Here is a 25,248-nt window from a genome sequence, read left to right as displayed (position 1 = left end):
CAACAACAGATTGTGAAAAACATCTTTTCCTATCATTGATGCAGCTTGGCATAAGCCTTAAATAGGTAACAACTACAAACCAATCAAGATGCTTTGTAACCTTAATTGCACCCTTTTTGCAAGTCCTTCTGGCCTGGTCATGCAGAAGTTTTTGTGCAGGCAGATTGCTGTTATTGATAGAAAATAGCACTGAGAATAAGAGGCTCCATTCAGGTGCATGGATTTGCCTATGTGACAGGCTTGTAGGTTTGGTGTTTTATTATTAGACCATGAGAATAGGTAGGCTACTGACGATGTTGATGTTATTTGAGTGAAAGGAAGGAGTTACTTGTAAGACTGAGGTCACTTCCAACAAAATCAAGAGTTTCTGTTCCTGCTGCAGATGCATCACTTCACTACATACTATTTAGCCTTCATGTGCATGTGAAGTTAATGTTCTCCTGCCTCCTAAAAAAGACCTTTATATTTTCAAATATACCTTTTTGCTGTAAAGCTGCTTATTTTCTAGATTTTAAATAGCTACCCTTTGAAAGAGAATTGTGACAAGTCTCCTGAGAAAGGAGTAATATTTCCAAATTCTAGTATTCTTCCATACCATGAGGTCACAACTTCTGTCCTACATGATGAGGTACCCTCCATTTCCCAACTTCTCCAGGAAAAACACCAATCAAAGTAAAAACCTTTAAGCCAAGGTTTCTTGACCCTTTTTTTCCATGCACACAGGTGCATAAATACCTTGACTTTCAGAAATTTGCCACCTGAAGTTGAGAAACTGTTTTTATTCCTCCTAGCGCAGAGGACCCTATAGGTAAGAGCTTCACTGGGTCCTTGTGGTGAAGATGGACGTTGAAGCACAGATTGGTTTCTTCTCTCTTCTCTTTCAAAGAACTTGTAGCGAGTCTTAAATACTTGTGTTTTATTGTATTAGCTAGTCACATTGCCTAAGTTATTTTAAGGAAAAATCCTTATCTCATAGGGTGTAATTGGGCTTGGAGGGCAAGTAGGGAGAGAGGAGAAGGCACTTTTCTTTTCCCTGTTGTGGCATGTTAAAAGTTTATTCATTCTGCCAGCTGAAGATGTTTACCTGCTATATTCCTTATATTCTCTGAAAGTGCTTTTGGCACTTGTTTAGTATTTTCAGAGTTTACCCAAGAGGTATATGCATTTTTTTCTTTTTCAAGTATTTCATGGTATGGAGATCTTTGGGATTAGAAGAATTAGCCTTGGGAGAGCAAATCAAAGGATCACACAGCACTTGTTTCATATCTGCACATTGAATTAGAGCCACGATTTTGGTGTACAGGAATCCTGGCAGTTCCTGGGACTTGAGTCTTCCTTCCCAGTCTGGTGGGGTGTTATGTTCGGATGCAACCCAGACTGGAGGTTGCCAGAGCCAAGATGAGAAAAAGGAAGGACTCTCACACGTCTCACAATTCCTATAAGGAGCACGAGCCACCTACAGGTCCCTGCAGCTATTCTGCAGGGTTAGGCAGTTAATCTTTGTTCAAGGAGCAAAGGAAAGCGACTGAGTGGAGAACTGAATGTGAAATTGTAGAGTTCTCCATGATGTTCAAGTTTACTTTAAAGAGTATTAAAAATCAAGACTCACCATTGTATTTCTCCATACCTTCCTTACCACTTCAAGGCCAGAGTATTTAATGTGAGCTAGAGTGGAAAGATGCTGGACTCCTACTTTGTGTTATCTTGTCACCTCCTTGGGTAGTTAGAAGGAGGTTTTTTCTTTTAGTCTCTGCTCTTGTTAGAGCTGTTTCTTTTCTTCAGGTTGACGATGTTGAGTGGTACCAGGGGACTTTTTTTTTTTTCAGTAGCTCCTGCCCAAATGTTTCAAAATCAAGCAAAAGTAATCACAACCTTTCTCTTCACTTGAAACCATAACATTTTTTTGACAAGAAGTGCCTTTAAAGAAATGCCTCTTAATTTACGGTGGGTTGCTTTGTACTTTGTTTCTGTAACCTATCGCATTACATTTCCTGTGCGTTGAGTATGTATGTATTATGAGCTCTTAAAAACAAATATCCCAGAAGAAAGGAATTCAGTAAATGAATAAAACATTCTTGGGTAGCCCAAGTGGCAGTTTAATAGCTCATCCATTGGGACTTTCAAATAATATAATGATGATGGCCATATAAATATATGGATAGATGAATAACTTCAATGAGGAGCTTGTTACAACTCTGCATACCACATCTGAAATGAAATCAAGCTCTAAAAGTGCTGCCTGATGTGAAGGTCCAATTTTTCCAGTGCCAACCCTGAAATTATACCTAAAAATACACAAACTGTGTGTTTGTGTATACATATGTATACATAACTAAAACACAAATTCACAAACACACACATACATATACATATGTTGTTTCTAGGTGGAATTTCGTGTTTCAGGACTGATTCTGATTGCAGTGAACCACTGAAACTTTGTAGACTATTGACATGACTGGATTTACAGCAGTGTATTTGAGATTAGGTCTTAGCCCTCACTTTCTCTAAAAATAAATAGATAAATGGAATGGGATCTTAAGGTTGTCATGTTATATTGCCTAGGATATACACAACTTTTTCATTAAGTTCACCTCATCACATAGCTTTGTAAATATCTACTTTGATGCCTGTCTGCCACGCTGAGTCTGTAACCTTGGGTATGGATAACTTGAAGGTAAAGTTTTAAATCATCTTTGCTTGTAGCAATGAATTTCTCAGGAAAACTTATTTCTGATTATGGTGCACCTGGAAACTTGATGTTGATGGCCATGAATGACAGAGAGAAGCCAGCTCAGACTGAACTATGGTGTGGAAAGGAGAAACTAGACCACCAAATGAGGTGTAAATAAAATAATATGATTAATTTCATGACTCCAAAGATACCTATTTCTGGGAAGCTGCTGAGCTGTGGTGAAATAAGGTCTGGGTGTTCATATGAAACATAGCGTCAGTCTTCATTGTAAGCCAGCAAAAATCCACTTTCTCTTAGCAGTGGGGAGAGGCTGGTATTGCAGTATAGTGGGAAGATGCTGAAGTGCTCTTGGTAAAAGGCAGCAACACAGTGATTTGTCTGTCGAGTATTTTAATAATGCCATATCACGGAAGAGGCATAGCCCTTTATTTTGTTATGAGTTGGGTCACTCTCATTAGAATTTCTCATTCCCCCTGTCTGGCTTTTCCTCGGCAGCGTACTGTATATTGGTTGTATTTTCTACTTGAGAGCGTTGTCTCCCATGCTAGGCTGAAGCAGTAGCTTTTAGTGGCAGTACTCGAAGTGATTCACATAAAGCCCCATGAAAATAAAGGACTTTGATATTTTCACACTGGTGGATTAAGTTGATGAATGTTTGCTGTGCTGAAAAATAAGGAGCCACTGCTGTGATCTTTTACTTGAGGGAAATGGCAACAACAATAAAAAAAAAAATCTTTCCTAGCTGAAGTAGAAAAATTCCATCCTGGGTGTCCTGGGGATCCATCTGAGCATGCGGAGAGCACATGGAGACCTGGTCTCTCACATACACAAAGCATATTGGAGAATTGTATGTATTAGATGTATAAACTGTATGGGTTGAAATATTAGTCATAGGGCTCGCATGATAAGTGCACAAAAATTGAGTGGGCATATTCAGAAACGGAACTGCCACATATAGTTCTGTGGGGATTTGCCTGTTACTGGGGAATGCAGGTCCAGGAGGTGATATAATCTTACATTTTAATTTTCTTTTTAAAGAGTTTGCTTATTTTGTTGGTATAGTAGAAAAGAAAATAAGAAGGCAACAAGTTGAGAGGGGAGAGCTACGTGTGAAAATAAGTGTACTGAAAGATGAGTGCCTTGATAATTGATCAAATTGATTAATGTGTTAAGCAATGGGATATAGACTGTGGGATCAGGAAGTTAAGTGTTTTGTGTGAACATTATAACATCAGTGCGATAAATTGATTGTCATTAGTACTTAAAAGTGCAATAGTCATTCAGTTATATTGGGAGTGATAACTAACATGAATTTATATTCCAAAACTTGCATGCAATTTATAAATCTCCTAGGGGATGCTGAAATCATGTTGGAAATTTAAATTAACCCCTGTCATTATCGACAACTTTTCCTATCCTTTTCCACTCTGTATTCTAGCTTGGAGAAAACTACGTTTTCAAGCAGCTTTTAAATGACAATGAGAACAATGTACATGTGCGGTGGGTCTTTCAATAATTGCCTTTTAAAATTGATTTTTATGATTTTCACAAGTAGCAGCAAATGTGCTCTGTAACAAAGAAGCTTATTCACACTGCCTCACTGTACGCACCTGCCTAGTTTCCTCAGGCTCCTTTCCTCTCCTTTCAGTGAGAAGCAATAAGCAGGAGCCTGTCTCACAGCTTCTGCAGCACCCTCCAGCAACCTTCAGCTGGTGTCTCTGCTTACCTTGTCTCCATTTAACCTCCCAATTTAGATCCCTGAAGCGAGGCACTGGGGCTATTCCACAACAGGACTGTATGGAGGAACTCCAAATCTTCCCCAAATGGCTGCTTATTAATTGCATTTGAATACTTACATTTATAATGAGCTTTTTGAAATCAATGGAAAGGCTCTTACTGCTTTGAGGTGGCTGGAGTGGGACAGACTGGATTGGGACACATTGCTGGCGATGGAGCCATATGCCTTATTTGTAGCCAAATTCTGCTTGGGGTTGCCAAATTGAAATGTGATGCAAGCTCAAATTTACTCCATCTGAACAAGGATGCATTTACGCTCTTGCTGGTTGGGATGGCCCGTTGGCAGCAGGACAGGCAGTAGATTGGAAGGTGTCTTTACCCTTCTTAGGTTCGATGGCAGTAGTACACAGTGAATGGAGCATTTCTTGGACATACAGAAAAAAAAATGTTCATCTGTATCCTCATTTAGTGTACGTTACCCAGTGTATTTGGTGGAAAGTGGTGACCATAATTACAGATGCACTGTGGTACATATACAAGAGTAGACTGAAGTCCTATAGGCTAGCTCAGCTGTTCTGCTTCCTAACCTGAGTTTTCACCTGGGAGCTTTATCGAGCAGTTTTATTTTCTTCATTGTATTTTGTCTGTTCTCAGTATCTGGGTATGTGTATGCATACATATATGTGTATGCAATTCCATTTAATTAGCTATAATTCTTCCTTAATTTTGATTTTTCTGAAGGTATCTGTATTTAAAGTAATGGCTGCGTAGTGATTTTTATGTACTACTTGTTCTTGGTGGCTCAAATTTCATCAACCATGTGATCTTTCTTAACTGTCCTTAAAAAAACTGATAACATTTGACTATCACAGTGCTACATACATAAGGACAATCCTGTCTCCTTTCCAAACATTGTGACTAAAAATGAGTTTTCCAATATGCTCTGAAAGCAAACAAGTTTAGGATTAGTTGGAGCTACTGGTAAAAAAACCAAATAATTTCTATATGTGGCTCATCCTCTTATATAAACTTATTCAGATGTGTGTGTCTGATTTTATTTTTTTTCAATGTGATTATTATTCTGGACTGTGTGCATGTGTGTATAGATGTGGTAGGGTCTCATAGGGTTTTTTATGTTAAAGAAGTGTGTTAACATACATATATATTTATGTATTATGTGCATGTATGTGTGTCTGCATACATATTACACACTCACACACATGTAAAAATATAATCCAAAACTGGTGCGCTTGTGTGTGTGTGTGTGTAGTGTTCTCCCTTTCTGTTTTGTTAAATATGCAGTGACTAGTTATTGCATATATTTTATTTTAATTAGAAATTTAATAAATAATTTTGACATGACACTTCATGGTACAGTTTTTATCTCTCGATCAACTATTTTCTGTTTTCTTTCTCTGTCACAGGGTGAAAGAATGATGTGATGGAGGTGAATATGGGCCGCTGGTCAGGCTCACGGCCACCTCCGTCATGCCTTGCCCTTCTGATTGTCAAGTTCCTGGCATCCATTTGCCAGGTAGCTCACGGGACCACCCCGCTTGGCTTTCACTTTACACATTCCACTTACAATGCTACGGTGTATGAGAATTCGGCAGCCAGGACCTATGTCAACAGTCAAACGAGGATGGGCATTACCTTGGCCGACCTTTCATGGGATATCAAATACAGGATAGTGTCTGGCGATGACGAGGGCTTTTTTAAAGCAGAGGAAGTCATCATTGCTGACTTTTGCTTCCTAAGAATAAGGACTAAAGGTGGGAATTCTGCTATATTGAACAGAGAAATCCAGGACAACTATTTATTGATGGTGAAAGGGTCTGTCAGAGGAGAGGACTTGGAAGCATGGACAAAAGTGAACATCCAGGTTTTGGATATGAATGACTTAAGACCTTTGTTCTCACCAACCACGTACTCTGTCACGATAGCGGAAAGCACTCCTTTAAGGACTAGCATTGCACAAGTGACCGCAACAGATGCGGATATTGGGTCCAATGGTGAATTTTATTATTACTTCAAAAACAAAGTTGATCTCTTCTCAGTTCATCCTACGAGTGGTGTTATCTCCTTAAGTGGCCGGTTAAACTATGATGAGAAAAACAGATATGATCTTGAGATTTTGGCTGTGGACCGTGGGATGAAGCTTTACGGAAACAATGGCGTAAGCAGCACTGCCAAGCTTTATGTTCACATTGAACGTATAAATGAACATGCCCCAACGATAAATGTAGTAACCCATATTCCCTTCCCATCAGACAAGGAGCCTACCTATGCAGTTGTTAACATTGACGACCTAGATGAAGGAGCCAATGGAGAAATAGAATCTGTTTCTATTGTGGCTGGAGATCCGCTAGAACAGTTCTTTCTGACTAAAGAAGGTAAATGGATGAATGAGTACAAAATCAAAGAAAGAAAGCCTATTGACTGGGACAGCTTCCCATATGGTTATAACCTGACTCTCCAAGCCAAGGACAAAGGATCTCCTCAGAAATTTTCTGCGGTCAAACTGGTCCACATTGCTAGTCCCAGGAAGGAAAGTATCCCCATGAAGTTTGAAAAGGAGGCATATGATGTTTCAATCAGTGAATTTTCACCTCCTGGTGTGGTGGTTGCAGTAGTTAAGCTGATGCCTGAACCACAGGGTGTGGAATATAGAATATCTCCAAGTGAGGAAGCTGAGTATTTTAAGATCAATCCGAACACAGGCCTTATTACTACTGCTCATCCTTTGAAAATTGTTGAGAAGGACCTCTATGAATTAGAAGTATATACGAACAAAGGTGGTGATTTAAAAGCGCAGGTTACTGTCAGGTTAGAAGATGCCAACGATCACACTCCGGAGTTCCAGCAGCCCTCCTACAGCTCGTTCGTCAATGAAAGCGTCCCTGTGGGGTCTAGCGTTTTGGCAGTTTCAGCAGTTGATAAAGATAGGGGAGAAAATGGATACATAACATACAGCATTGCCAGTCTGAACTCACTACCATTTACAATAAACCAGTTTACAGGTGTCATCAGCACATCTGAAGAACTGGATTTTGAGTCCTCACCAGAAAGCTACAGGTTCATTGTGAGAGCTTCCGACTGGGGTTCTCCCTACCGCCATGAAAGCGAGGTGAATGTCACCATATACATAGGCAATGTCAATGATAACAAACCCCTCTTTGAAAAAGTGGCGTGTCAGGGAGTGATTTCATCTGATTTTCCCGTTGGTGGTCACATCACTGCTGTTTCTGCAATAGACATAGATGAGTTAGAGCTTGTGAAGTACAAAATAATCTCTGGAAATGAACTTGGCATTTTTTATTTAAATCCTGACTCTGGTGTCCTGCAACTTAAAAAATCTCTAATTAATTCTGGCATAAAGAACAGCAATTTTGGCCTTAAGATAACAGCAACTGATGGAGAGAACTTTGCTGATGCTATGTTTGTTAATATTTCGGTAGTTCATGGGAAAGTGTCTTCAAAGACCTTCAGCTGTAGAGAAACTAGAGTTGCTCAGAAGTTAGCAGAAAAATTACTCAAAAAGGCAAAAGCAAATGTGAAGCTGAATTTGGAAGATGGTTTTCTCGATTTTTATTCTGTGAACAGGCAGGCACCACATTTTGACAAATCCTTCCCTACTGATGTAAAGGTTTCAGAGGATCTGCCAGTTGGTGCCACCATCCTGAGGATAAAAGCCTATGATGCAGACTCAGGCTTTAATGGGAGAGTAGTTTATACAATTTCTGATGGTAATGTAGATAGTTGTTTCAATATTGACATGGAGACGGGGGTACTTAATGTTCTTATGCCCTTGGACCGTGAAAAAACAGAGCTCTATCTCCTTAATATTACTGTTTATGATTTAGGTAATCCACAGAAGTCTGCGTGGAGACTGTTGACTGTCACTGTGGAGGATGCAAATGATAACATGCCTGTTTTTTTACAGGACAGTTACTCAGTTAATATTTTAGAAAGTACAAGTCTTGGTACAGAGATTATCCAGGTAGAAGCCAGAGATAAAGACCTAGGATCCAATGGTGAAGTGACTTACTCAGTACTGACCGACACCCAGCAATTTGCCATCAACAGTTCCACGGGAATGGTGTATGTGTCTGATCAACTAGACCGAGAATCAAAAGCCAACTACACACTGAAGATTGAGGCCAGGGACAAAGCAGAGAGTGGCCATCAGCAGTTTTCCATTGTGCCTCTGAAGGTGGTTTTGGATGATGTCAATGATTGTTCTCCAGCCTTTATACCGTCTAGCTACAATGTGAAAGTCCTTGAGGACCTACCAGTTGGCACTGTAATAGCTTGGTTGGAAACTCATGATCCAGATCTCGGCTTGGGAGGTCAAGTCCGTTACTCACTGGTGAATGATTACAACGGGCGGTTTGAGATAGACAAAGCAAGCGGCGCCATCCGCTTGAACAAAGAGCTCGATTATGAGAAGCAGCAGTTCTACAACCTGACTGTGCGCGCAAAGGACAAGGGGCGCCCGGTTTCTCTCTCTTCTGTTTCTTTTGTGGAAGTTGAAGTGGTGGATGTTAACGAAAATCTCTATACCCCCTATTTTCCTGACTTTGCTGTCATTGGATCTGTAAAGGAAAACTCCCGCATTGGTACAAGTGTTTTGCAAGTTGTTGCTCGAGACGAGGACTCTGGAAGGGATGGAGAGATCCAGTATTCCATCAGGGATGGCAGCGGCCTGGGGAGATTCAGCATAGATGAAGAAACTGGTGAGTTTTGTTTCTAATTTCCTTTTCCCTTCGTAGAGGTTTTTGCAAGAGCAAAGCTTAGGCATAATTATTTTCTACCCTTAACAAGAAGTTCAGTTCTTCATAAGAAGGCAAGATAAAATTATAAATAAGGATTTTCCAGGCACAGCAATGACATGATTTAATTACCTGGTTACATTCATCACTCTGTGGATGTGAAATAATACACATTCCTTTTCAGCAGCTATGTGATGACTCCATTTAGAAAGCAGTCATAGTTATGGTATGACTCGCTTCCAGTCACTGTATTATCTGTTGATCGTTGTGAATTACTCAGGTCACCTCCACAGAGTCACAACGCTCATGACCTTGAATGCGGTGTTAAACCCAGTGAAAGGAAATAAGGAGCATGAAACAAGAATTATTTCATCCTAAAACCTATTTGTGGTCTTGTTCTTATTGTTGGTGGGAGTAATTTTTCATGGGAGTTAGCAGTCTGGAATGATATGCCATTCTGTATAATACGCTTTCTTGTAGCATGGTGTTCATCAGTGTTGGCATGCTTGTGTAAAGGTAGAAATACAGGGAAGGATGCTAACTGTAAACCAACCGTGCTAACTTTCCGTTGGAGGTGGTAGCGTATGAACATCAATGTTAGAAAATGGTATTAATAGAGTGAAGATTTTCAAGATGTTGAACTTCACTACTGCACCACCCTATTGGAAAATGTAGAAAATACTAAGTATAAAAGGCTATCTAGTAAAACACTTACACTCTGGCTGTTTAAATGTCTGATAGCTGTTGGGAGTAATGGTGCAGCTGTGGTACTAGAAGTAGTGAGGAAATTAGAAAATATTAGTCAACAGTTTCAGAAATTATATTAAATATGTTAGGTCTGTGGGTTTACTGTGTTTTAAGCAGACTTTGTATGTCTTTTTCTAAAGCTTTTAATTGAGAATGTGGTATTAAAACATAAGATTAAAATGTATGTTTTGGCAAAATCAAACTGTTTAATCAAATGTCAACTTTCTAAACTGAACATTATGAAAAACAGACGACATTACAAATGCTGTGGATCGCGTCTGAGCATAAGCAGTGAAAAATATTTTTACTCTATTTGTGCTATAGTCTCTCTGCTGCAGCTGTGCACAGATGATACAGTCAATACCTTGTGTCCAGAAACATCAAACTTGAGTGTCAAAAGTCAAGAGGACGCCTACTCTAATTTCCAGAAGCATTAAGAACTCACATGTCCTACAGTGCTAATAGCAGTTGAAGGCATTTGGGCAACATTACTTAGGCAGTTGAACATGAATTTCAATTTTAAGCTCCTGCATTTGAAAATTTTGGCCTACCTGCTTATTCAGTAGCATCAATTTCAGATAAATGGGTTCTTTATAAAGCAGTGGGGGACTGGTCCAAATGCTGCAGTGTTGGTCTGAAAATCTCAAGATTCAATATTTATTGAACTGAAAGGAATTGTTAGGGAGAGTAAGTTAGTGCATGTCACTCATTAATAAATTAACCAGGGTTTTTACCCTGTGTCTAGACTAGTAGGGGCGATAGCCTATAATAAGTTAGGGTTCCTGTTCAGTAAAGCACAAATCATGTTTTGACATAAGTGGGAATTGTACTCAGTATTCCATATTAAACATACTTAGTTTCTTTCCAGAATTGAAATCTAATGGGGAGGGGGAACCCCACAAACCACACCCCAAACTTTAGAAGTTGCATATATTTGTCTGTCTTTCTCTTTCACAAGTATTTTCATGAAAGTGAACCAACCCTATCACTTGTCTTGTTTCACTAAACTGTTCCAGAAGACACTTCATAATCCAGCAGATCAAAATACTCTTTTGGATTCTTTTTCTATTTGTTTTCCTCAACTGTTCAGTACAACTTAAGCCTTCTTGAAACCATCTTGGGGAGCACTTGGGTGCATAGCTGCAGCCAGGACAATGGGGAGAGCAGAGCTTGGGGGTTCAGGAGTTACTCTGAGTTGCACTGTTGTAACCCGAGTGCAGAATTTGACCTGCTGTGTCAAATAGGACACAGCATTAATACTCTGCTATTGAACTGGTGGCAACTTAAATGCTGCTGAACGATGAATCAGATTTCTAGCTGTAGAAAAGAGCTCAAGTCACATATTGAATTAATTTACAAAGCGATAGCTGTTTATTTACTTTCAGCGCAGTTAATTTGTCACTTTTAAACTGACCAACTCTATTGGCTTATGCACTGTCTCTCCTGAAATTTGTGAAGGTAAGCAGGAGTGTGAAGTACAACAAATCAATAGTTTTGGCTGCTGCCTTAATGAAAAGAAGACTGCGGTATCCATTATAATCATTAGGATATAAACTGGGCCAAATTCATCCTGATATGTGAGCAGGCTGGACTCCAAGCAAGTCTGTGCTTTCAGCAAAATTCTGCTCAAGTGCATTATTTTTATTCTTCTGCAACATTCCATCTTAATGGTGTCACCCCATATGCAGAGTGAGATGTGCCTGTGCTCCCCGAGGCACGTCGATACCGAGGAGCGGAAGCGGTGCAGAGGTCCACACCACATCACGCTGCCGCATGCCTGTTGGCATGGTGGCTTTATTCTTGTTCCACTATAGATGTATACAGGTGCATATAGGTGCATCTAACTCCACTGAACTTGACCTGGCTTGTGGTGTGGGTGCCGCAATAAGCTGTTCTCCATTCAGGTCTGAACAGTGGTTCATGGTCAGCAAGCTTGGGAGTCTCCTCCATGTTGGCCAATATGGATCTCTCTGCATAGGGTATACATGCAAATCCTGGTGCTGTTGCAGTTTGATAAGAGATGTGCCATGGGGGTGAGCCTGGGATTTCCTTCCCACAGTGCTGCTGTTTGCCTTGTGTCACAGATGATCGGTTTTGAGGATTATTGTTGCGTTACAGCATTCACTGTTAAATACTGTGGTTCATACGTGTTAGTAACCAGAAGCATAGCAAGCGTTTGCCAGCTAGAAGTATTTGCTGAAGTGAAATTTTACATGTATTTGGTCCCACAGCCTTGTGAATCACTTCCAAATTTGTTTCAGTGGATTTACTTTCCTTTTCCAGGATGCAGAGCCAGTACAAATTTGTAAATCAATAAAAACTCTCCTGAAGTAGAAGGCAGCAGTTCCTGACCTCCTTCAACTTCATCCCTGGTTTCCCACTAGTACCTTAGCCAGCAGACTAAATTTCTCATGGGTTTACAGCTCAACTCATGGTTCATAGATAAAAAAGTGGTTTAAGACTTTTCTAGAGGTTAAAAAAAAAAGGAGCTTTTTTTATTAATAGAGGACTTATTTGTTGATTCAAGCCTCAATGGAGATTGAGTTTGTCACCAGCCTAGGTGTATAGTATAAAGTCATTTATTTCCTATCTTCATTGGCCTGTTTATTGACTGTTGGTGTAAATGTCACAAGCTTGCCATTTAAGATCCCTGCATTGAGGGACATGTAATGTGATCCTGCCATTTATGGATTCCCTTTTCTCCTGTCTCCTGTTCAGAACCGCTTTTTTTTTTTGTGTCCCTCTCATTCTCTTGGACTCCTGAGATGTAAGCTATATGATGAAATATAGTCATCTACAGTCAGAACTCATCACTGCAGGCTTTCCTTGTAGTCAACACAGAGAAATGGGCAATTGAGAAACATTATTCATTTTACCCTAAAGTAAGAGCATGAAATAAGTTGGATGAACCATGCTCTAAAAATGTGCATTTTTAGAACTTTGAAAGGTCCTTGTATGACTAGCTCAGAGGTAGAGGTCTACACTAAACACCTTGCTTTGGTCAGATGTGACCCATCCCTGTGAACTGTAACCCAACTGTAAACAAGAATATATGCTGTCAGGTTCACATGCTAGATAATATGTGTAGAGTCCTCTCTACCGGTTTGTTGGTTTTAGCCTAATTTCAGGGAATTGTCTTTCAATATGAAGCCTGCACATAAATGTACTTCTAAAAATAAGAGCTGGAAATAAAGTTTTTAAGAACATAAGAGATGAGAATTGTGCAGCTAATATTTTACGATTTTTCATTTTCTGAGAATACAGTGCTGGACAGGAGCATCCCACCCTCTTTGCCACCTATAGAAAGCCATTAAGATCTGATGCTTTGACCTTACTTGCGGAAGTACGTGGTTACCTTCCCATTACATAACTCAGGGGCTATGGAGAAGCTTGAGCCATTTCTTCATCTCTAGTACTGCTTCCCGCCTGGTGTGTTTCTCTGAACTCCTTGCCAGTCTGCTAATTGCAGTTCCTTAGAAGAGAATTGTGTAAAAAATCCTCTATATTTCCAGATTGTTGTAACACAAAAAGAGCAGAGATCTGTTAAAGATTTTTGTGGGATGACAGTGTTCTCTGAGTTTTCATCCTAGCGATGGCTCTAATAGATATAACTAGTCTTCTGGAAATGGTCTCTGTCAAACGTCCTCTACTGCCTTCATAAAACCCTGGATTTTCTCAGCTCAGGTATGTACACCCTCATAGTGCTGATACCACGGCAAAATGGTGTGTTTTTACTGTCTCAGGAGCTGGTGGTGACTCCAGCAAATGCATATGGGTTTATGATACCACCTACCTTGGGTGACTAATTGCCATCTAGCAGTACCTCTTTTCTGGCCACTGTGGGGACTTGGACAGCTAGCGAGACTTCCTGACTTCTCAAAAGGTTGAGTTAGATGAGATCAGTCCTAGCCTAAATGCTGACGTCTTCCTTCTCATTTTTTAATGATCTGCGGTTCAGCTAAACAACATTTTTGACTCAAGCTCCACTTTTTAGTCTGGCATGTGTTTCTACTCTGTGCACAGTTGATGTAACAGCCTGGCACTCAAAGAGTTTCTATATTTACCCCTACGCTACCCGTGGATGTACTAGTAATAGCAAATGAACGAAATGAGTTGTAGAGGAGCAGAGAGACTAGACACGCTCAGCATCTTCTGCTGCAGAGTCTTCTGTAGGCTTGATCCGAGTTGGTGTGGTAGTGCCCCAGGATGCAAGGAATGACTAACTCCACTGCATAGGTGGGAAAACTGAAGCAATAAGTCTTTTTCTGCTTCTCAGGAAAGCATTGAAACATCTTCTTAAGTCCCATTGAAACTGAACATGGAGATAAAATAGTGGTATTAATGAAATGCTTAGGGTATCTTTAACGTCCTTGGAAAGCCCATAAGCATGGACTTAAGCAACTCTTTCAAAACTTACTAACCTCATTTCCTAAGGTTATTCAGGAGTCTGAGTCCCCTTATTTTCATTGGAAATTTAAATTTAGGCATTAGCTGGCGCTAATTTCCACCCCTGTAGAGGCCCCCTGATAAGAACATGAGCTGGAGATTACCCTGTTAACTTGTTATCTTTAGGTGTTTTCAGCCCTGAAATTCAAATGAATAAGCCAAGCCTGTCTTTCATGGTGCTGAAATCTTAAAGATACTATTAAATGGAGGTGGAGTGCAAATTATTACAGACTCCATGGATTTATTTATGGTGCCAAGGATAGCAGTTGGATCTTCTATTTTGATACCTTTTAAGGTACCTCATGAGTGATAGAAATTCCTGACAAACTGTGGCTAGAGCCTAAAAAGAAGCCAGTCGGTGTTGGAAAACCCTAATCATGTCTTCAAACTATTAATAATGGAAACTAGAAACACCAGATGATATAGTTTACACTAAACCAGACCTGCCTGCACTGCTATATCTGTCTGGCAGAAGGGAATAAATTTATTGCTTCAGACTCTTTGCATCTTGTCACCGTCTTCTAAAATAGTTTTCAGTTATTGTGTATGCAAATGAAGGATACTTTTATTTATTACAATTTGAGTGGTCTGATAAATATTTATGTGGGACCATTACTAGCATTTCCTTGAAACAAAATCAAGTAAAAATGAAAATGGTTTGTGATACATGATTTTTTTTTCCTCATTGTTTAATTTTATGAAAGTGTGTAGGAGGCAGTGGGTAAATCTGGGCAGACTCACTTGTAGAATTGAATTAGTTGTAGAGTTTTGAGGCATTAGTATTACATATGTTCTTCATTTTCCTGGTGAGTGTATGCAAATTTCATTGGCCAGAGCCAGTATTTTGGAGCCACTTAATTATCCCAGGCTTCTAAAACCAGTTTTAATGTAACTGCAGGCCATACAAGAGAAGTGCCAGTGGGTGTTGCTGGGAGGTGGCTCAGGAAAGGGGGATGCTCGTGAGGGAGGCATTTGCAGCCGCCAGTTGGGACTGGAGCTCGTCAGTCCTCAGCCTGGCCACGGTGGTTCTCCTGAGCAGCCTCTCTGGGAAGGAGCATGCCAGACGGATCACAGAGCACGGTCCTGGCCAAAAGCTGGTCTGTCATCCTGTATCTGTGTCAGGCATGAATAAAGCATTCCTGGGAACAGCTATTTCTGAGTCTGCGGTCCTGTGTTATCATTGTTCTGTGAGTTATCTCTGGCAGCTTTTAATAGCGCAAGCTTTCCTTCATTTATGATTTCCAATATTAGGAAAGTAATTGTTAACATTTTTCTTTTTCTTTAAAATTAGTTGTGGTGGAAAAACAAGGTTTTTTGATAACTTCTGTGTCTGTGTGTTTATAATTTCCCTGTCATTTGTAGTTGTAAATTAGTAAAGGAACAAGGCTTTTCTTGGTTTCACTGGAGTGAATTTGTTTAAGTTTTTATTTAATAATATGAACCCTAAAACAGTGCATCATCTTATGAAAATATTTACTTTAAAGGGCCTTAGTATCATTCTGACATACTTTGAAAGTTTCCTAAGTGAGGCCAGTCATGCAGAATTGTTCCATTCAAGCTGTTCAGCTCTCTTGGCTTTATACCCCATAAAACAGCTCAAGATGTACAATTTTTTTAGCTAGCTGTAATTTGCATGTTTTCCCTTCTTTGGAAAATGTCTAGAGATTCTCCCTTATTATTCAGGATGCTCCTGATGATAGGGCATTTCGTCTCAATCTCTGAGTAATTTATTTATTAATAAAGAAATGCACAGTTTGTATTTCCTCCTAGATGTTACCTTTATCACCCTTGAGATTTGTTTCCAAGAGTATTTTGTACTGTCGTGTTATTCTCTCCCTTAGCATGTAAGCCCAGAAGTGACCCCTACATTTTCCTGTGCATCACAGTCCGTTAAATTATACACAAGTGCTTCTGCAGAAGGCTTATGTCCAAAGTGTCAGTGGTGGGACCAAGCCACAAGGTAGCCAGTTAGATGAGACTGGAGGAAAATTGAATTCCAGTGTTTGGTGTTCAGTCTGAGCATCTGAGCACGGGCTTCATCCTGGCATCACTTCAGACCATGATCTGCCTTCCCATGTGAGCAATTCATGGTAGTTCAAAAGAAACTGGAGAAAAATCCCTTTTAGCTCTTCCAAGGCACCAATGGAAGCCCAGGGGTGTTGAGAAGTGATGTTGTTAATGCAAAATTGCAAGCTTATGAGCATGTGGAGGGCAATATGAGCAGTGCTGTCCTCCTGGGACATAGAGAGGAAGATGTTTCAACAGTGTCTAAGATTATGTGGAGCCGCTTTGGTGTACTGCCTAATCCTTTCCTGAAACAAGTCCAAGAGAGAGGAATGTCCAGCGGCAAATAAAATCGAAGACACATCCTGCCGTCTGACCCTTGCAGCAGGTTGTGTGGCTTTTTTAGGGAGCAGGAGAACTGCACAGAGTTGGTCATGGGTCTGGTTTGGAGCAGAGACTGGTGGTAACACTGGACTATCAAAAATATAAGTCCATGTATCTCTTCCCCTGCTTCAGTATATACGCAGGCTCCAGGATTTACCTTGGAAGCTGGAGTAAAGGGTGCTTTTTACGAAGCTGTTTGCAGTTCAAGGACTACAAGTAATGGCAAATGAGGCACTTGTCTGGAAAGCTCTTCCAATCTTTCATTGCTCCCATTGCTAAAAAATTGTGTCATATTTAAGGCTGTTTGGCTAATTTCAGTGTTTGAGTCTTGGAACTCGTTAGGTTTTTGTCAGCAAGGTAAAAAGAAAATACAAAAACAAGTCCTTTCGCTGTCAGATCTCTTTCTCTTTGTACGTACATGTTTACCTGAAAATAGATGCTGGGAGATGAGCTTCTATAGCTCATGGAACAGATTCTTTTAATCTGTAGTCTGCTGTTTAATGTAAACATCTTTATTACATTTTATACACTTATGGTGTCTTATTAGCATTGAAGTGTTGCCAGTAAGAAATAACTGAGAGAAAGCCAAACTGAGTGCATGTGGGGAGGGAGTTTTAATTGCAGTTGGTTTGAATTAGGTGTTCACACTAAAAAATTTTCGTATTTCTCAGAGTTAAGTTGTCCACTGGTGTCAACCTGATCATTTTGCCTGTGCCTAAGAAAAAAGGGGTAGATCCCTTTAGTAGTTTGTTACCTCTTTCTCTTTATGGAAATGTTTTGAGGACAGCTCTGCAGGCTCTGTGCCTCCAGAATTTTGCAGAGCGCAGGGCAGGGACGTGGGGTGGGAAGCTGCCTGATCACTCACTGCCAGCTGAGCCCGGGGCTGCCCTCCCTGGCACCATGATTAGGTGATGTGGGGAATAAGTTGGACACGTAACATGGGGCAGTATTCATCTCATATGGCTTCGCCCCCCTGGTTGAATATCTCATGTAGGTTGGACATGAACATGTTGCTCAGGTCAGGTGAGATGAGTCCTACTCCAGGTGGTGAAACGTGGTCAGGTGGGTCCTGCCCATGGTACCTGCCCTCTGCTTGGGCAAGCCCTGCTGTGGTGTACCATGGGAGTGGGAAGCACGTGAAGATGTAGGGCTGTGCTTGGCTTCCTCTGTGCTCTCTGCATCAGGGGAACGGGAAAGAAAAGGGGGAGCGTGGGTCTGCAGAGACCGTGCTACCCTCTAGCGCATTCCCCTGTCTAAATGCCTGGGGACATAAGAACGTGCTGCAGAGCTTACCTGCCTCTCCATTTAGACACACATGTTGTTTTTTTGCTCTTGGAGGTCTGTACCCTGTCCTGTAGATAGTAAACATACAACATCTTTATAGCCAGCTACGCCTCAGCTTTGCAGCTGTTCCCCAGTGGTGACAGTCTGGATAACACAACCCCTCCTCGAGAGGGAGGCAGCCTGAAGATGCTTCTCTTAGGAAATGCTTTTCAGTTACTTTGATGATATTTTCATCTTGGAATTGAGCAAAATGTGCTCACTGTACATGTACGAGTGACGGACTGGAGAGGTGTGCAGCTCTGGGGCTAAGGAGATGCTGAGGTTTGGGTCTGGCTTGAGCTAGGTGGATGCTTTTGCCAGTGAAAATCAGTTTTTAGTTATAAACCTGAGCTCGTGGTCATTAGCACTGATGAATAATCATCCTAGCGACTAAAGGAATGAAATTAAACTTTCCTGCTTTAATTTATGTCAGGACTAATTAGGAAGAAGTGTTTACATTCGCCTGAGAGTAATCTGATTGTCTGTGGTTTCAATAGCTCTCCGTTTCCACAGTGTGATGGCTAGATGTGCCTGTCTTTCACAATTGAAGCCTTCGGTTTTTCAATTTTACTAAAATTTGCATAACAAATTCATTTCTGATTTTAGATCATTGCAGCCCATAATGAATTATATGCATAATTATTTGGGGGTTTTTCCTCTTCATTTGAAAGTTTTACTGTGAATTTGTGTTTTGGAAATGTAACTTTACACATAGGTCATTAAAAATAATTTTGCTTCTCACCACTGGTTCATTTTATAAGGTAAAGATTTTGCAAAAAGAAAAAAAAAACAAACCATAACTGTGAATCAGTTAAATTTTTAATAACTTTTTTTTCCCCAAAAGCTTTATTTTTATGAGAGAACAACTATGGGATTTAATTAAATTTGCCAGAATACTTCACAGTCCCAGAACACCTTTCATCTAAAGTACACAAATTATTTTTCACATTTTAATGAAGGAAGCTCTTTGATGTACAACGTTTATGTAGTTTCCCATTTTACTGAACGGGTGTGAGAGGTGTAGATAAGTTAGCAGTTTGATTCTTTTTCTTTGGGGGCGGAGGAATGACAGTGTAGAAGTTCATTAAAAACAGTGGGAACTTGAGGTGTTCAGCATCTCTGTGATGAAGCTGTACTAGGCCATAGCATACAGTGGCGGATGGGACAGATTTTTCCAACTCCCAGCATGTCTTTCCATGCGAGATCACCCTTCTTACGCTATACAGGATCTTGGAGCTGGTTTTAAAAGGACTGGATTTTATTGTTTCTTCTTGAGGTGGTGTTTAAAGATGAATTGGTTGGCGCTGCACTATTTCTGTTGGCTCTATTAGGTGGAGTTTATTACCTTGCCTTAATTATTATTAAGCAGTAGCTCTTAGGTGATGGCAGATGGCAGTCCAAGCCATCATCAGTGATTAACGCAGTTTCCTATGGGATGATAACCTTATATTTTGCCGCTGCAGGGAGAGCACTGGATAGCGGGCAAGCACCAGCAGCGTGACCCAATCCAGGGATAGCCGGAGTCCTGGGCTGCCCACAGCGGCTCTCAGGGCTGCTGGCAGCCAGAGGGGGATTGGAGTGAAACCTCAGCGGGTCTTCGGGGCTGATTCTTCTGGGCGGTGCTGGGTGCTCTGAGCGGCTGCGGGTCCTTCCCAGGGATGGGGCAGCCTCCCTCGCTTTAACCTTGCCCAGCACTGCCCTTCAGAGACACCTGCCTATTCCTTCTCCTTAAGGAAATCTTGAATACAGCAGATTCAGCCCACGTGAGCTACTTCCATTAGAATCCTCACAAACGTTTAACGTGTGATTTTTCCTCCCACAGTACCAGAGAAGGGGAAGTGTGTTCTGTGCTTTCGGCGCCTACATGTAGAGCAAATTAATAGTGTGTCTTCATCTCTGCGACGAGCAGTTACACCAGCCATTTGCTAATGAGATGAGGTGCTTTTTGCGAGCGTGCGGCTCCTTTGCATCCTAGTGTGGCTCTACCTTTAATGAGATATTTTCCTTTTAGGAACATGTAGTTCAGTGTGGGCAGCAAGCTGCTTCTGAGGTGCAAACCCTCCTTCTGGAGAACAGCAAAATAATCAAAAAGGAAGATTCTGCCTACGGTGACATTTGGAGATGAGATGGGGACTGTTTATGAGGCAGGAACAGGACCGGCACTTAGCTATGCTGGCTAAAGGGTAAATGGCAAAATCTTTTTAATAAATGTGACCAAACGAATTTAGGACTTCTGACTCTAGAGTTTGCCCCCCCATCAATTTATTGTCAAAACCCATTGTTGCTTCTCTCTAAAGATGGAAGGTAATATCTAAATTATATCTGAATTATCTGAACTATAAAGATTGAATTTGTTGATGCTGGAAGTGGAAAAAAACATTCTACTGGTGGCTGGCTGCAGCCATTGCTGTGATGCAAAGTGCCGTACTCCTGTATCGTTAGGAGCACAGAAGGGTTCGTGTTGTCTTTGTGTAAACATACCAGTGTTTGAAACTTTTTGCATATGTTTCAGCTCTTTCATGGGGATTTCCTTTAATTGTTTAATCTTTCATAATGAACATTAATCTGTCACTGGCAAAGATAAAATCCAGCTAATTCTCAGAAAATCTGTTTCTCTTTCTCTGTACCCACAAATTAAAACTCCTCTAAATACCAGTTGGAAGCTCTGTCTAGACACTGAACGTGGTCAGAAATAACCATGTGGTCACAGGGAGGATAACTACGCTGCTTTACGCTGTTGGTCATGATGCAGTACACTTTGACAAGAGGGTTTCAGCTCCCGGAAAGTTCCTGGAGGGGATGGGAACCTCTGGCAAAGGAGCCGTGATCCCCTTCCCCAGGTCACTTAGGTCCAGGAGATACCGTCTTCCCCACCATGTTTCCGGAAGGGCTGGTCTACACAGAAGAACCAGCTTTTTCTGCATTAACTTGAATTGCTTGTGAAGAATCCCATCTTTGCAGTAAAATAACCCTGTGATTCCCAGCTCCCCTTAACCTGTTCTGACTGCGATAAAGGCAGCCCATTCCTGGCCTTGACTGCTGCTTCCTGCCACCTCTGTGCAGTGGCTATTTTTTCATGTAGCCACTTGGTAAGCCAGTTCAAGAGGGCAATCAGAGGAGAACTCAACTGTTTTGGAGAAAAGAAGTGAGAGGATCAGTTCCCTGATTGGATTTATGGGCCCTGCAAACACTAGGCATTTTGGTGGAGGTAGAGAAGGGAGAAGGTAGAAAAGGTATAAAGTTTAAGGTTAGGTTGCCCTTTTGATGCTTGTGTGACCTTATGCTGGATTAATATGACTGTGACACCATGGGTTTGAGAGCACTGGTATAGCTGATGTCATTAAAATTCATACTGAGCCATATATAGACATTTCCAGCTTGTCCATGTAGGAAATTTGTAACTCCCTATTTTGTAGAGGTTGCTCGATGGAGAGTCGTCCTGATAAACCAGAAGTTATTTTAGCAGGATGAAGGAATGGCTTGGAAATAATACAGGGCGAGAACTTCTGCTTTGTCCTGGCTTTGGTGTGGAAGCAGCAGCTGTGATGGAGCGAGCAGGATGTGTGCTAACACGGGGATTCAGTGTGTTAGCTGATTAGGATGCTTATTTGCTACGTGGTGTTTATGGTGTGGGCCCCTGAGCCTCAAGCTGAAATCACAAGTCAGAGCAACTATCCGATGGACAAAGCTGCTTACTATATGCTAGAGAGAGAGATAAAATCCCTCTGGCAGTGCAACTAACCTTTTCATGCCTCACTTTACCTGTCTGTACAATAAGTCTAATGATCATCACATTGTCAAAGGCATTTTTGTCCCAGTTGTGAGTCTTGCATGATTAATGGCTTTAAAATGCTATGAGTGATCTTGATGGAAACATGTATCAAAATGCATTGCAGCAGTTGTGTGTAATGCAGTCACTTGGTATTGGGAGTTGGAGGGTGTTAAAGGAGAAGTCCTTTCAGGAGTCCCTTCTTTCCCAGTCTAATCTCCAAGGAGAACTGTAGCATTGCAGTGACCTATTTAAACTAGTACATTTATTCCAAATAATTAACTATAGAAATGTTACATTGACTGCACTGGACATACCCAACAGCCGTGAGCTCAGGTTGCCCGATTGTTCCTTTCGGCCTTCTGGGGCTGAATGATGCTCCAAAACCTGGCTTACTGCAGTGTTGGATGGAAACAAAAGAGAAAATAAATTTCAGGATTAAATGAGACGAATATGTACTGTTGCTCCCTGCCTGCCATAACCGCTGTGTCTCCATTTGGCCTAAGGGACTGGCTGTAGCTCCATGCTGCAGCTAGTCCTATGATGCACCACTTTAAGGGGGTAAAAAATGCAGCCACAGTATTTTTTTAGCCATTTTTGCCAGTTGTGGAGCTGATGGCTAGAGGTGGAAAGGGCTGTTGGACGTTCCCCTTGGTAAAACATTCCTTGTAAGAAATAATGGGAGACCATTTTGGTGGACTTGGCGGTGTTTGGAGCAGTTGTGTTCCTGCCTCTCGGGCACTGTGGGAAAAAGCTGCTTGGATGTTCCTGAGCCAGATAATACTTTCTGTGATACCATAAATAATTTATCGAGGGTACGGGGTGAGATGGGGCTCTGCTACTAACCGGAACCAGATGTTTTGTGCCGGGTTATCCCCTGGAGAGCGGGAGGACCTCCAGCCCTGCACAGCCGGCGGCGTGCCCGAGCTGTGAGCTGCTTGCCAGCAGTGCTGGCCACCCCCGGCTGCGGGACAGCCAATGGCAGAGCACATCCAAAATGTGCTGCCTCTGCATCCGTGCCGTGGTTTGATGCACACGACGTGAGCATAGCAAGGTAGGAAGGCTATAGGCGAGGGCAAGGCACACTGGGAGCTCAGTCGATACTTCTCTCTTCATTTACCTTAATAAATAGTTTCGGCAGCTACTAGCTAACCTACCTGCTTAGAGTAATTGCCATGTCAGTAAGGAGCCCTGCCATGGTGTCCTTGTTTTAAATCCAGTACAAGGCTCACCAGAGAGGTGACAGGAATTAATCTGAGCAACAAATTCCCATTTTTGGGCTTGAGGCCAGGTGGTTCGAGGCAGCACGCAGAAGCCGGGGAAGCAGATTAATGCTGCCTGCAGCACGTGATATTTTGGCTCAAAAATGTGCTAAAGGAACGCATCTAGCATGGCTTCACTGCCTTGCCAAAACGTTTGCTGGGTTATGTGGCATAAAAGAGGGTAGTAGTTCTTTTAGGGAAGAATGCTCCGCTGTCTCATATTCTTCCCATTTTTCCACTCTGTTTCAATAACCGTATTGACTTCTACCCCACAATCAGCGCTGCAGACCTCTCCTTTCTTTCATGTGATGCTTGACCTTCTCTGGTTTTGTTGGATTTTTTTTTGTTTTATTTTGTTGGGGTTTTTTAGTTCAGTGTGTGGAAGTGTCTTCCTTCCCAATACAATCTAAATTTCAAGCTACTCCCCATCAAACCTCCTGTTGTCTCCACGTTGCAGTACTTTAACTCCAGAACCATTTTATTTTTTCTCTTCAGTTTTTCATTAATCTGGAACTAAAGCACAGAGATGGAACTCTTCCTAAAGATTTCAGGGATCTGTTGCTTATCGTGGTTGGGAATAATCTCATGTGCCAGTGTCACAGCCTGACCTGGCTGTGCAGGATTAGGCCTCGGTAGTGCAGAAAAGGAGTTTTTATTTAATGGAAGTGCCTAAGGACAAGGCAAATGCAAAGATTAGTGATGCTACAGCCTTGGTTGAGTTGCTTGATGTCACTGAAGTTAATTTATTTATTGAATTATGTGTTCTAAAGATGTGGAAGCCTTGGGATGGAAGATATTACAAAGACTTTAAAGAATTATTAAACGACATGGCAATAAAATGCTTTTCCCTGTCCCTAATCATTCATATATTGTCCTTTTTTTTGTGAAAATGGCTTTGTGTTTCTAACCAGCCAGTAAGGAAGGAGGTCTCTAGGTAGTGATATTGCTAATGGTCATAAGCAAAGGCAACACGCGGAGGCAATGCGTGCTGAAGGTAATGTTCCCGGGTCCTTGTCACCAGCCTCCGTTTTGACTTTTTCATTTGTGGTGGCGATGAGCAATGTTAAGAGTGTCTCCTGGGCAACATACTGCCTGTATGGTGTGATTTATGGACCACTATTTTAGAGAAGCCGCAATACTCTGCTTCATTCTGAAGAGAGCTTTAAAAACATACAAAAGTTGGGAAAATATTATCTGTCTTTTAAAAACAAGATTCATGAACAGATGTATATATCTATTCTGTCACCATACAGATGGGCAGAAGATGTTTAGTTGTCATGGCAGCAAAATGTACAGTATTGCAGATGAAAAAGAAATTAAAAAAAAAAAGTACTGTCTTGCCAGTTATAACATGGCAGCAGCTGCTGAATTTGAGTGTTATTGTCCTGAAACTTCAACTCAAAATCCTCCAGACCACGTTTCTCGTCAGTGACAATATCTGCGTCCTGTAACCTTCCTGTGATTTGCCTTCAGAGCTCTTCACCCTGGGAGGCATCAGCATTTTCATCTCTAGTTATTTATTTAGATACAGTTTCTCTCTTGAATGGGAACTGGACAGTAAGCAGTAGATGGATATCTCTGTTCTCATGAAGGAACTCCTAGATAAATCAATGTTTCTGTTTTGTTGTTAATTGAGATTTCCATATTGCTGAGCGTGATTGGTTGCTGAGCGTGGTTCCACCCTTGATGTTAGGGTGGAATAGGAACTATTTAGGCTGTAATCAAAATTCCTATATGTCTCTATATAAAATGAGCAGATCTGTCTACATGTTTAGACCAAAGTAAAACATATACAGTCTCCTTTATATTATATTACATACTTTTTGCTAGATAATATTGACAATATTTTTTAAATCTCACATTTTGCTATCCTGATTTTTATTTTCACCACTGCAGATATTTGGAAACAAAACTATAAAACTTCTTTGTGGCTGTTAATTTCCCTTTCTGCTCTCCTAGGCACGAGTGGCAAAGCAGCTGTAGATTACTACACTGCATGGCCATGTTTTAACTCTCCCTTCAGTTGCTTAATTAAATTTACGAAGAAATAGTGTAGCGTATTTGTATTATTCATCGGGATATTCTGCTCTGAAAAAACAGTCCATGAAAATG

At 41.1% G+C, this 25,248-nt stretch overlaps 1 protein-coding gene across 1 annotated transcript in view; it reads left to right on the top strand.

Annotated features, from left to right (window-relative positions):
* Positions 1-25,248, top strand: part of FAT3 (FAT atypical cadherin 3) — a 352,171-nt gene that overhangs the window by 15,516 nt on the left and 311,407 nt on the right. The window contains exon 2 of the mRNA XM_072850741.1: positions 5,854-9,165. Coding sequence (XP_072706842.1) covers positions 5,871-9,165 — 3,295 coding nt within the window. The 5' untranslated portion in view covers positions 5,854-5,870. The remainder of the gene's footprint in view (positions 1-5,853; positions 9,166-25,248) is intronic.

This window comes from Ciconia boyciana, chromosome 1 (genome assembly GCF_034638445.1).
Source record: "Ciconia boyciana chromosome 1, ASM3463844v1, whole genome shotgun sequence".
Taxonomy (NCBI): domain Eukaryota; kingdom Metazoa; phylum Chordata; class Aves; order Ciconiiformes; family Ciconiidae; genus Ciconia; species Ciconia boyciana.
This window is presented reverse-complemented; position numbering and strand designations above follow the sequence as displayed.